The sequence below is a fragment of the Papio anubis genome, chromosome 11 (assembly GCF_008728515.1).
Source record: "Papio anubis isolate 15944 chromosome 11, Panubis1.0, whole genome shotgun sequence".
In the NCBI taxonomy this organism is placed as follows: domain Eukaryota; kingdom Metazoa; phylum Chordata; class Mammalia; order Primates; family Cercopithecidae; genus Papio; species Papio anubis.
The window spans coordinates 44,014,446-44,028,868 of NC_044986.1; the positions used below are offsets into that span (position 1 = coordinate 44,014,446).

The 14,423-nt window shown below is 35.1% G+C and overlaps 1 protein-coding gene across 1 annotated transcript in view; it reads right to left on the minus strand.

Annotated features, from left to right (window-relative positions):
- KIF20B (kinesin family member 20B) overlaps positions 1–14,423 on the minus strand; it is a 68,005-nt gene that overhangs the window by 26,255 nt on the left and 27,327 nt on the right. Inside the window, exons 18-21 of the mRNA XM_031651922.1 lie at positions 13,697–13,816; positions 9,900–10,053; positions 4,673–5,912; positions 4,194–4,332 (exon numbers count right to left, since the gene is read on the minus strand). Of these exons, the coding sequence (XP_031507782.1) occupies positions 4,194–4,332; positions 4,673–5,912; positions 9,900–10,053; positions 13,697–13,816 (1,653 nt within the window). The remainder of the gene's footprint in view (positions 1–4,193; positions 4,333–4,672; positions 5,913–9,899; positions 10,054–13,696; positions 13,817–14,423) is intronic.

Below are 14,423 nucleotides of genomic sequence, written 5' to 3' on the forward strand. Positions count from 1 at the left end.
GGAAATCGAGGTACTACGGACTAATAAATAATTCCTCACCCAAAAAAGCTAATATAGGTACATCCTTATACCAGTTTCCATCATACCAACCCTCTCTGAAACCTTTCAGTACATCTTGCCAGGATTTCCGGAGGGAAGTTATCTAACTGGGAGCAGAGCCTTCTCTTCTATTCCCTTGTGGAGCTTTACTGCGAAAACTCCATTTTCACAACCGCTAGAGAGCTCAAAAATGGAAGGAAATTAAATGAAAAGATGCCCCATAAAAAGCATCAAGAAGGCCAGGCACGGTGGCTCATGCCTGTAATCCCAGCACTCTGGGAGGTGGAGGCGAGTGATCACGTGGTTAGGAGATCGAGACCATCCTGGCTAACACAGTGAAACTCCGCCTCTACTAAAAATACAAAAAACATTAGCTAGGCATGGTGGCATGTGCCTTTAGTCCCAGCTACTTGGGAGACTGAGGCAGGAGAATCGCTTGAACCCGGGAGGCGGAGGTTGCAGTGAGCTGAGATCATGCCACTGCACTCCAGCCTGGGCGACAGAGTGAGACTCTGCCCCCACAAAAAAAAAAAAAAAAAGGCATGAAGATGCCCTTATTACAGTCAGAGTGGTATGGTTTCAGGGGATTCTTACATTAAGCTTTATGTTCCAATAATACATACATGATAATCACATATTCACAATATTTGTTTATTTTGTTTAAAAATATGAGGCTTCAAGTAATAAACACCATCTTCATCAACTATATAACTAATAATAGAGGCTATGTGCTGCACAAAGATGCATGTAAGGACTGCCTCGGTTTCCATTCTGTCTCTAGCACTTATTACTGAGTGAACTCAGACAAGTCATATTAAGACTAAGACAAGTGAACTTAGACAAGTTCCCCCTTATCCACAGGGGATATGTTTCAAGATCTCCAGTGGATACCTGAAACATTGGATAGTATTTCAAGATCCCCAATGGATAGTATTGAACCCAGATGCCATCAATCGAAACACATTTCGGTTTGCATCCTCCACCCACAAATGTAATGCCTTTTCCATCTTAGTTAAGAAATTATCATGAATTGTGGCCATAACTTTTGCAGTGAAGTGCACCAGCAAAACTAACATAAATTTCTTTTTCCTTCTTCGCAATTTCACAGATGGAAGATTTGTTCTTACCATAGGTCTTAGCAATCACAGATTACAATATTTTTTTTCTTTATTTATTAAGAACTTTTACCTTTTCATTTAAAGGAAGCCCTTTACAAGAACATTTTGGCTTATCTGAATTGCAAGCATCACTACTTTTGCATGTTGGGACCGTTATAAAGTAAAATAAAAGTTACTTGAGCACAAACACTGTCCCTGATACCATGACAGGTGATCTGATAATTGAGATGACTAAGTGATTAACAGGTAGCACAAACAATGTGGATATGCTAGGCAAAGGGATAATTCCAACTCCAGGCAGGACAGGATAGCACAAGCTTTTGACCCACTACTCAGAATGACCTGCAACTGAACTGTTTATTACTGGAATTTCTATTTAGTATTTTCAGCCCACGGTTGGCCACAGGAAACTGAAACCACAGAAAGCAAAACTGCCAGTAAAGGGAGACTACTATATCTCTCAATGTCTGTTCTCTTATCAACAAAATGGAAGTTAAAAACAGTGTCTATACCCCAAATTGTGTGAGGATTAAGACAATTTGTCAACTCAGCATAGTAGCTGGCCTAGACTAAATTGCTACAATTATTATTATTTGCTTTAAAACTACACATTTGAGAAACAGAAAATACTGTTAATACCCATTACTAGAGTAATGTTAAATAGTCACCTATATGAGGGGGGATCCCCAACCTCCTGGTCACAGACAAGTACTTACCCATAGCTTGTTAGCAACTGGGTCACACAGCAGGAGGTGAGCAGCAGGCAAGGGAGTGAAGCTTCATCTGTACTTACAGCCACTCCCCATCGCTCACATTACTGCCTGAGCTCTGCCTCCTATCAGATCAACAGAGGCATTAGATTCTCATAGGAGCGCAAACCCTATTGTGAACTCTGCATGCGATGAACCTAGGTTGCTCACTCCTTATGAGAATCTAATGCCTGCTGATCTGCCACTGTCTCCCATCACCCCCAGATGGGACCGTCTATTTGCAGGAAAACAAGCTCAGGACTCCCACTGATTCTACATTATGGTGAATTGTATAATTGTCTCATTATATATTACAATGTAATAATAATATAAAGTGCGCAATAACTGTAATGTGTTTGAATCATCCTTAAAGTAACCCCCACCCTGGTCCATGGAAAAACTGTCTTCCACAAAACCGATCGTTGGTACCGAAAAGGCTGGGGACTCACTATCTATACAATAAAACATTACTTGAAAACAGATACCTCTATAAGTAGCAATACAAAAAGACTTTAATAATACAATAAATTTAAAAGTAGCTAGGGCATGGTGGCACACCCGTAGTCCCAGCTACTAGGGAGGCGGAGATGGATCACTTGAGCCCAGGAGTTCAAAGTTACAGTGAGCTATGATCACACCACTGCACTCCAGATTGGGTGACAGAGTAAGATCCTGTCTCAAAACAAAATAAATAAACTTAGAAAAAAGAGTCCCCTTTTTATCACACCTGAATTTATGCTAATGAAATAGCTTTGACTGGAGGCTCTTTTGAAATAGCTTAAGGGTAGGGCTACTCACCAAAAGACCAAAAATGATTAAAGAGTTGGAAATTTCAGTCCCACCCACCAACCTCTGTGGAAGAGAGCAGGGTTGGAGACTGAGTCATGAAAACTGTTGTACAGTGAGGTTCAGAGAGTGCCCCACTTGGTGAGCACATTGAGGTCCTGGGAGGGTGGTACAGCCAGAGAAGGCACAGAGGCTCTGCACCACCCTCCATCCCCCTTAATTTGTCCTGTGCATCCCTTCTATTTGTCTGTTCTTGAGTTATATTTTTTATAATAAACCAGTAAATTTTTTTTAAATAAATAAATACAAAATAAAAACTGTATACTCTTTTTTTTAAAAAAAAAAAAAAAGGACAGCACAATTAAAATGAACAAATGACTTCACACAGCAGAAACTGGGATAGACAAATAGCAAACAGAAATATGAATAGAAGCTGTACTTCATTAGCAATCAAAAAAATACAAATTAAAACTACCATGAGATAACCTTTCATATCCTCTGACGCAGTAACTCCCCACTTGGTATATAAACTTTTGCATATGTGTACCAAGAGCATATAGAAGATATTCGCACTATTGCTGTGGGCAAAAAAATCATAAACCATCTAAATGGTCATCAACAAGAGATGAAATAAATTGCGGTAAGTCACACAACAGAATACTATACAGAGGTGAAAATGATTAATTACGACTATAAAATAAATCAGTCTCAGAAATATGATGTGAAAAACAAAAGTCTGAGAAGAAAACGCTGCTTAGAAATTAAAAACCAAATATGATGAAATTATTTTTTTTAAAGTTTAGATAAACACAACTTTCAGTAGTCACTTTTATAGTGGCAGAAACAGCATTTGTTGTATTAATATTTGTCAGACCATACACATTTAAGTATTCTTTAGTAACTACCTCAAAGTAAAAAAAAAAAAAAAAAAAAAAGGGTTCCAATCTTTCGAGAAGGTCTGAGTACAATAGAAAATGAAGTGGTCATAAAAGAAAAAGGGAAGGAGGGAGAAGTGCAGAAAAAGAAAGAAACTGGTAACATTTGATGCCGTGAAGGTAAACCTGACAGCTCGAAGGAGTGGGAAGTATTTCTTTCTCATTGTATACATCTTATTATATTTCAAATTTGGAATAATGTGTTTGCATTCCCTATTTAAAAATTAAATTATAATAAAAACTAAAAAATCATACTGCACATTCTCCTAAGTACTATCTGTAAACAAAAGTTGCTTTCCACTTTTTTGTAAGGACTTACATTTAGCAATTCTTAAAGAAGAAAAAGACTAATCTTTCATAAGGCACATATTTCTCTTAATGTTGGACATTCTTCAGCTTTTTTAAATCAGCTAAATTTTCTCTTGTGAAGTAACTGTTCATAATTTTAAGAAAAATTATAAAGTGGATAAATGTTCTATTCAATCCTAAGATTAATGTCTAAGTTTGATATATAAGGAAAACAATCTTTATCATAAACTGGTCACATAACTTTTCAAATAATCTACCTCTTTTTGTACTTGCTCAATCTGCTTTTTGGCATCAGTCAGTTTCTCTTTCAGCTCAGCATAATCTTCTTCCTTCCTCTGAAGATCAGCTTTCAGATGCTGAGTACAAGCAGAGCTTGCAGAGAGTTCCTCTTTCAATCTAAAAAATACAAACCACTTTTCTATGGTAATGCATTATTAACTACTTAGGACCACACATGTGAAATGGTAACAATCTTTACATAATTACATCTTTTCACAAATTTGGAATATCCAAACTATGAATGAGTTCTTCAGAAAAGATTTCATATGATTTTTATAAGCTGATCTTTTCATATAACCTATGGTCCAAAGGTTTATATGGACAAAGTTCAAGTTCTTCACTCATCATACATAATACGCTTTACCAGATTAAGTATGACCATCTAATTTTTTTAAAGCTGCATAGCAAAATGAATGCTTTGTGTATTTTAAAATATTTTGAATAACATTTAGCTTACTTTTCTGTTTCTTGCCTGTTGGTTTCTTTTTCTTCTTCTTTTAATTGAAGTAAATGCTTCATATCTTGCAAATTATTTGTTAATTGTGTGATTTCTTCTTTCAGTTTGACTTCCTTTACACTTAAATCTTTGGTGTTTTTGACAGAATCCTGAAGATGTGCTTGCAATTCCTTCAGATTTCTTTCTAGCTTTAAGATGACGGATTCCTTTTCCAAAATGTCTTGTTCTAATAATTTGGCTGAATGACTACGTTCCACTTTCTGAGTCTCTAAAATTGTTTCAAGTTCCTTTATTTTTGCCTTATAGCAAGTAACACCTTGTGTGAGTTCTGAAAGTGCTCTCTTTCCTTCAACTACATGCTGTATTTGAATGTCAAGACTAGCATTTTTTTCTTGCAGTTCTTCTTTCAGCTGCTGTATAAGAGTTTCCTTTTCTTTTAGTAGGTCATCTTGGTTTTTATGCTCATTCTCCTCTACTTTTAGTCTATTGTTTTCATCCTTACAGCCTTTTACTTCTGCCTGCAATTTTCCAATTTGTTGTTCCAATTCCTGAATCTGATGACTTTTTTTGGAGGAGGACTTCACAATCTCCTTACATTCTTCCCAAATAGCTTCAATACTAGAGTGGAAAGAACTTTCCCTATTGGGTTCTTGAATTCGATATTCTTTAACTTGCTTACTTACCAAGTAATCATTACCTAAAAGGTGTAACTGTGTATTTGGCAAATTATCCTCCTCAGAACCATTTGACAGATCCCTGAGATTGAGCAAATCTATGTTTGAGAGCTGAGAAACTGAATCAAAAGTACGTAGTTCGTCTATTTTCGTGTGCATTAATTTTATTTGTGAAACATTATTTGTAATGCTTCTTGTAGCAGTTTCTATCTCATGTGACAATTTCATGATCTTTTCCTCCTGTTCTTGATTTTTACTTTTTTGCACATGTAATTCAGCAATCGCAATGTCATAATTTGACTGAATTTGTTGGACCTCTTTACTTAAAGTTAAACTCTTTTTTTCAGAAAGAGAAAGTTCCTGCTGAAAACGAACAATCTGTTTATTTAATTCTGCTTTTTCTTCCTTTTCATTTTTAAGTTCATTCTCAATAGTGAGTAAAAGTGCTTTCAGTCCTTCATTATTTTTTTGTAAAACTCTAATGTCTTCATTTTCTGCAATGTTCGGTTGCACTTCTTCACTTTTCTTTTGGTCTTCAGTGATAGCTGAACTAACATGGATAGATCCTTTAAAAATAAGAAAATTGTTATTAATCTGGCAAACCTTAATAAAACCAAAAAGTCACCATATAAGCCAATATTCAAACATACAAAACATGTAAAAGTAAACTTCTAATTAAAAAAAATGAAATAAGCTGTTGAGAAAAAAAGAAAAACCAGGTTACAAAACGTATGGTATGAGCCCATTTATGTAAAAATTATTATTTCACAAGGTAATACAAAATTAGCAAAGGAAGTACACCAAAATAATCGTAGCTACCTACCTCTGAGTAGCATTACCAGCTATTTCTAACTTTCAGTATTATTTAAATTTTGTACCACAAATGTTTATTATCATTTTAATATGGGACAGAGAGGAGGAGACGACGAGAAACCCTAGGCAGACATTCCATATCCTAAAGAACAGTTTCAAACTACAATTATATTGCAGCTTTTACTATATTAGTGATAGGCAAATGGAATATCTTAAATTTTCATAGCTAAAATTGGAAGGGAAATGTTAAAATTTTGGGAATTCATATAATATAGCCTTACTAGCTATAATCATCAATAAACTGCTTCATACTACAACTGTTTCCTCAAATGTGATATAGGAGTAATACCACCTATCTCAAAGCTGTGAAGATCAAGACGACAAATGAGTTTACAACACTGTGCGTTGGATAGATTTAACTATTAATAGAACCTGAAAATCTGTACATGAGGGTTCAACTAATTGAAAATGCATAAAAGTCTGCCTTTTTCAGTCTTAGTATCTATATTTCTAGAATAAGGATATCCCTACCTGCCCAACTTACTCTACAGAATAATGCTAAGAGACTAACATGAGTTAATATATAATTTAAGTTAAATGACTTTGTAAATGTTATGCACATGTAAGAACTTTAACCATTATAATCAATACAAATTAAATTATACCCAGAACAGATACATTAGCTACAATTTAATTCATAAGTTCACTCTGACAAATAAACTCACCCCACGTAAGTGCCCAGTATAAATTACACAATTTTAAACTTTCCTCATAGATTCTATGATTAAATCTTGAAATATAATTAACAATCTTCTAGATATATAAATTTATATCTACATATCTTTTTATATTTCATACAATTTCCATTAAGGGTCAGAGGAGTGTCTCAGATCCTTGAAACCTTACTTCAAAACAGGCCAGAATCTGACTCTTCATTTTTAGAAATTTTTTCCTGTTTTGTTATACTTCACGGTTTGATGTCTATATGATGTTTATAAGTGGACTTTACAACATTGTTCTGGTATAATTTGTATGTGAATTTTCTGCACGACATTGCTCTAATACAATCAATTCCATATGTTCTTCTGACCCCCATTCACTCCCTCATTGACCATTTTTGTTTAATTAACCTGTATTTTTATGCGGTATCCTCACTAAGTATGTAAGAATCAACTTCTCCATGTTTAATGATCCCAGATATAATATGAAGTACAAGGGTTACTAATCTATAAGAGCAGAAGACAATTATAAGATAGGGTTGGCTTGAAATCCATCTAGTTAAGAAACCTATTACTTTCCATTGGTATCTAATTGACTCTAAAAAGTATATTGTACAGTTTTCTTTTTAATGAGTCCCGAAAATTATCCTACGCATCTCAGCTCTTTATATTTTATTGAAATATGTTTGTCTCTCTCATCTACTAGATTTTAAACTCCCTGATGGCAGACTCCCTATATCTCTCTCATCACAAACAATAAACCTAAATAAAATAATAATCCTAAATGTAATATTTTTGAAATTTAACTACACCACATATGTTCTTCTTTTCTATCTCTAAGACATATCATGGTACAGAAAACAATCTTTATAAATATGGTTTTTGCAATAGTAATTTATTCTGCTTCTAGATGTATGTAAGTTCATGAATCTGACATATTCCAGTTATATTAATTTTGTTACTTTATGGTAACTTTATGTTTAAAATTTTAATGTTCTCTCTTTAAACACTAAAAAACATTTATTTACACATGAGTGATTTTCTAGTTTTTTTGGAAGGAATTATCCAGGGAGATTATTAAAATGCAGATTCCTACCAAACACCAAATATATTGATATGGTAAGTCTGGGATGTATTTTACATGCAACATTTTGAGAATTAGTGTTCTGGGGTACTATTTTTGAAAACTTCAAGAAGTTGACAGGGACCTCTGTAATACCTTTGGGATCTTAACATATCAGTTTGTCACATTACAAAGTCCTTAACTGACAGCACTGCTGCATGTAATTGTTCCTTAAGAGCCAGTTACGAGATTCAAACTCCGAAGTTTTAGCCTGCCTCTCACAGGCTCTTGTACATCCTAGTTGTAAGATGACAGTAGCCCACGGGAGGCACATGTAATGAATCTGTTTGATGAAGAAGGCAACACTTTTGAGATCATTAAAAAGCTCATTAAATTGAAATCTGTCATGCCATATACAAATGAGTTTCTATTTCCCTATATACTAATCACAGTTGAAGCTATGAGCAAAATAAAGGAAAAGTCAAAGCATTTATGAAAGGTCCTCAGGTACTACTACAATGTAGAGAATAAAAAACTTATGTGATTGTTTGTTCTCAAGGTTTTTTAATACTATGACCACTCCCCCACCACTTTTTTTTTTTTTAGACAGAGTTTCAATCTTGTTGCCCCGGCTGGACTGCAATGACGCAATCTCGGCTCACAGCACTCTTCGCCTCCCAGATTCAAGTAATTCTCCTGCCTCAGCTTCCCAAGCAGCTGGGATTACAGGCATGCGCCACCACGCCAGGCTCATTTTTTGTATTTTGAGTAGAGATGGGGTTTCACCACGTTGGTCAGGCTGGTCTTGAACTCCTGACCTCAGGTGATCCACCCACCTTGGCCTCCCAAAGTGCTAGGATTACAGGCATGAGCCACCACGCCCGGCCTATGACCCCTTTTGATAAATTAAAATCCCCTAGCTCTCTCAAGATACTGATTTCCCCCCAGTGAGAATATGCCCCCACCTAAGAATCACTATATAATATGGGAATCTTACCTCCCTGTCCCATCTAGAATTTATCTAGTTTTACCTTTGATACTGTATATATGAAAAACAACATTTATTTGTAAGTATTTTTCAAATGCAATCCATGTTCTTTTTTGTTTCACTCAATTGTCTAAATGTTCTTGGGAAGCTGTAATTGAGAAATCTCATTATAGGATTCCAAGGTCTCTTTTCTTTTAAACAGATTAATTTTAAAAGCTCACTGGACAAGGTTTTATTATCTATAATTTACACTCTCTCTCCAGCCTCAAAGAGGAAGGGGTAAAATATGGCATTATCCCTGCTGTATTTTCTTAAAAGCTGCTAAGTTTATTTTTGAAGTTTTTCTTAAGTTTACAATTTACATTTTCCTATTTATTTCCTCAAGACTTTCAGTTTATTCTAAAGAGCCTGCCTCCTCTAAAATTCAAAGGTTTGCCCTTCTTTATATTTAAAACAAACTTGCCCACTTACTCTTAAAGATTTTTTTAAAAATAATCTTCAACATGTATTATCTTTCATCAGACTGTGTCCTGGCATCACAAATACAGCTTGAATACATTTATTATTAATAATATTTAGCTCAAAGTCTTACTGTAAAATATCCTTTTCTCCACATGAATAAAGAATGCAAACTAAGAAAACAAAATAATGTGCTGGGATTTAGGCAGAAAATACTGTATTTATAAAAATCAAAGTAATGAGTTTTACCTATTATAAGCACAGAAATTATTACAGACATGCGAAAGAAATAATAAAAGCACAATTTCTAAAAGCATATTTATTAAGATAAAAGCTTTAACTATGCCCATCCCTAGACAGTTTATAACTTTCCAGAATAAAAATTCACGACATTTAGATTTTCTCAAGATTTTTCCTTAGACAAGTGAATGTCCCTTTGTTTGCCTTGTTCTATTTACTGGTTTAGAAATTAGCTTTCTTAAACGCCTGCTGCTGGCAGCTGAAGTAGTACCTTTCTTTGCTGGTGGTTCATCTTGTTGAAGTTCATTTTCATTTACTCTTTTTCTTTCTGAACAGATTTTAGTTTTGCTGTCCTGAGGCACTTCAACTGTTTCATTACAAATCAATTTACTGTTTATTATTAAAGAAGATGTATCAACCTTGTCCTAAAGCAAAATAAATTAAAAATAATTCACATAGAGAAAGCCACAAAAAATGTACAAACCACATAAATTACTTTCATTAGTGTACCACAAAAATTTTATTTTCAAATTTGTTGAGACATTTTCTAAGTTATATCTTAAGTTTCATCCTAAAATAACTGATGGCTCTAGCAAATAAGTAACATTTGGGGATAACTGGAGAATCTTAAGAAGATAAATCTCTGAAGTCACACCAGAAATGTGCTTTGAAAAGAAAAATATGAGACTCAACTATCTATTTTGTTTTGTAGCCAAAGCCTCTTAAAAATTAGCATTGTCTTAAACATTAACAACTCCTAGAAAAATAGTTTTGACCTTAGCTTTAAGTCGACATATATTCAAAGATATACAGTCTACAGACAGCTTTGAAACTGAGCTTCTAGATACGTCATTTAGACTTTTTTTTTTTTTTAAGGCAGACTGCCTCCCTTAAAAAGGCTAGCAGCAACCAAGCACAGGGGCTCATGCCTGTAATCCCAGCACTATGGGAGGCTGAGGCCAGAGGATTACTTGAGCCCAGAAGTTTGAAACCAGCCTGGGCAACACAGTGAGACCCCATCTCTACAAAAAATTAAAATTCCAGGTGTTGTGGCCCAGGCCTGCAGTCCCAGCTATTCAGAAGGCTAAGGCAACGGAATCTCTTGAGCCCAGGAGTTCAAGGCTGCAGTGAGCCATGGTCACGTCACTGCACTTCAGCCTGGGCAACAGAGTGATGAGACCCTACCTCTAAAAAGAAAGAAACGAGGAAAACTGGGGGCGGGGGGAGGGGGAACTTCCCAAAAAAAGGGTATAATACGAACTTAGAAGAAGGGTAAAACTCAGCATTTAAGTACAAGTCTATAGTGTAATCAAATGTATGGTAAAGGCAGAAACTTGTAGCAATCAATTTGAAAAAACAAAGTGTATGATAAAGAGTGCCGCTTAATCAGCAAACATTTTATTAGCAGGAGATACAGATAAAAATAACTTTTTAAAGTCATAAAGTAATGGGTTAAGAAAAAAGGCAAAGTTTTTCTAGCTATCCCTAAACAAAGGATGTCATAAAGAAGAATCTCCATGCTTTCTCACAATTAGTCCCTTAGTGTCACTGATAAATGAAAATCACAGGACAGGCAGATCACACCTCTGACACAGCTCCATAACAAGTCCAAGTTGTTCCTTTCCCGATCCTTAGTACCTATCAGAATGATCCGTCATTTTCCCCCGCTTCAAAATATACAATCCTCACCAAAAATCTATCCTTCAGAAGTCATAGTTATTGAAAAGAGGGTTTTCTGCTCCCAGGGTATGCTTGAGTAGATAAAACAAGAATTCAAACTAAATTTTTTCATTGGAAAGAGTTTGCTCTCAAGACAAGATGTGGAACAGTGACCCTACATCAACTGTTAAACAATTAGGTAAGTTTCAAACTACGTTGCATATTTTTATGTATTTAAGTGAACAATTTAAATTTAGCAAACTGTTATTAAGTTAGTTGATAAAACAAGGTCTAGAATCTATAAAGTTTATTTATAAGCAAGGACTAATTTACAAATAATGATTTTTTTTTACTATCACTTCCTTAAATATCTCTAATATAGTACGCAAACATACTACAGAAATAAATATAATCCCACGTGAAATTTCCAACTATTTTCTTTGAAGCTGTAGGCGCCAGAAATGATCCGTCTCTGGCTTTCCTTTTTGTTTTTATTTACCAAATCAAAGAACAGACTTAAAATCCAGATCAAGAGATGACAGCAAAAAGCATGTGATGACTAACCAAATAAAAGTTCCGAGAGCCAGGAGGCCCAGCAATTAATTTACTGCCCCAAGTCTCAAAAGTTTTACACCCCCTTACTTCACAAATCAATTTCCTCTTCCTTAATCTCTACCGCTACTACCCTAAATCGAAGTCCTCATCAACTATTAGCTGAACTCTACCAAGAGGTAGCTATTTGGTCTCTGCCTGTAGTCTAATTCCATCTCAATCCTATCTTCCAAGTTTCTAAAAATATCTACTCAAATGAAAAACTCCTCTTTGCTATTCCTCTGGTGAAAATGACTCCCCACTGACTTCTCGAACTCTTTAATGCAGTATTCAAGGTCTTTCATCTTATCCTATTCTACTACTCCTAGCCTCATTTCTCACCTCTCCTTGCTTCAAACTTTCTTCCTAAAAAACAAATTGTTTGTATTTTCCTGCACTCATTGAAAGATTTCTCATTTCCACGACTTTGTGCACTCCGATTCTGGTACACGGAAGGCCAATGTATCTTCTTGTCTCTCATGACTACCATTGTCCCCTTCCTCTACTTTCAAAAGGTTAAATTTTACTCACCCTTTAAGGCTCAACTTAATCATTTTCATCTCCACAAAGTATTCCTAACTCCCCACCCACTCTCAGCTTCACACATTGACTATGACTGCACACTGTATTATAACTATATTTATGCTGTTTTTTTCTTATTGGGGGATTGTTAGGGGAGTAGATTTTACTAATCTGTATAATTCCAATAATCTAGCATAGTACCTGGCACACACTGGACACTCCATAAGTGTTTCTTGCTCCTCCACCTTATTAAATACTAATTATTTACTAGTTAATTATTAACATATTAAATATTAGGATATTTCTCCCAGTTCAGGTACAGAAAACCCAGAGATTGAATAATGTATCTAACAAATACCAAAAGAAAGGCCTGCTACAGGAGATTATATAGAGTGCTCTTCTAGTATACTCCTCATTTATCCCTGTGGTTTCAAAAGCCCATCTAAAGTTCAGATGATTCAGGGAATGTTGGTGGGTATTAGAGTTTGACTATCAAGATACAAAGGAAACTCAACAGTCACTTTTTATAAGATACCACGCCTGCTTCTTTTGATCATAGAAAAGACAGAAAAAAACACCTTTCAACAAAGCAAAATGTTTGGCTCTAAGTTTACTCAGTTTACTATGTTATTACCATATATTTTACCATTTCTATATAAAAAAATGATTTGAAGGAGCTTACCCCCAAAAAAGAAAACCAAAGCCATTTTTTTAAAAAAGGATTAAAAGACAAGCTGATCATTCTAAGCTGAACTAAATATGAAATTATCTAAATTTGTATGAAAGACAAAGAACCCTTTAAGTCTTTACACATCACAGTGTATAACTTTTTAGAAAAAATCCCTATTATTAAGCATATAAACAATAGCAACAAGACATATAATAAAAACAAGCTTCTAAGGAAAAACCTAATTTTACTGAATTTCATGTTATAGTTCCCTGAAACATTATAATCTGGTTTTCTAAGTATGTCTAAATTCCTTTCTCCTCAAAGGTCCCCTTCCAACTAGCTGAGGCTTAAACGTCCAAAGGCTACATATTCTTCTCCTTTTTACGTGCAAAGCACTGCCAGCATATTTTGTGGAAAAGTATGTTCAAAGGAGTCAAACACCCTCGTTTAAGTTCTCAAATATTCAGATTTGGAGAACAGTAAATTGAGTTCAATGTTGCATACGCAATTCAGCATTCTCGGTAAATTAGTCTTAGTTGCATAAGTTATTTTAAATTATTTCCTTTCAATAAAAACATACACTTGTTTATCTAATTTATTAATATAACGCAAAGTTAAATTCTTACATTGCATTTAAATGTTTTCTCCATATGAGACTTCAGGTTCTGAAATTCATTGATAATACCTTCTTTTTGATCAATTGTATTTATCAATTCTTGAATTCTTTGATTCTGTGTAATTATTTTCTTTGGAAAGAAGAAAAAGCAATGTTTCATGAATATACTTTGGGATAACCAGAAAGCAAACATGATTAATAATGCAGTTTCATAACTCCTTCAGATTTTAAAGTTAAATAAAGATAATCGGTGGCAACACACTATGCACAACGTCTTATTTTTGCCTTTAAAAAAATTACATACACACACACACACACACACACGCACGCGTACACAAAGAAAAGGAAGCTATTTAGCATGTAAGAAGAATCTGGAGCCAGGCTGCCTGGGTTCAAATCCTAGCTGCTATACTTTTAATATGTCACCCTGGGCCAGGCACAGTGGCTCATGCCTGTAATCCCAGCACTTTGGGAGGCCAAGGTGGGCAGATTACCTGAGGTCAGGAGTTTGAGACCAGCCTGGCCAACATGGTGAAATCCCGTCTCTACTAAAAAATACAAAAATTAGCCTGGGGTGGTGGCGGCCTCCTGTAACCCCAGCTACTCGGGATGCTGAAGCAGGAGAATCACTTGAACCTGGGAAGTGTAGGCTGCAGTAAGCCACGCCACTGCACTCCAGCCTGGGCAACAGAGAGAGACTCTGTTCAAAAGAAATAAATAAATAAAAATAAAAAAAC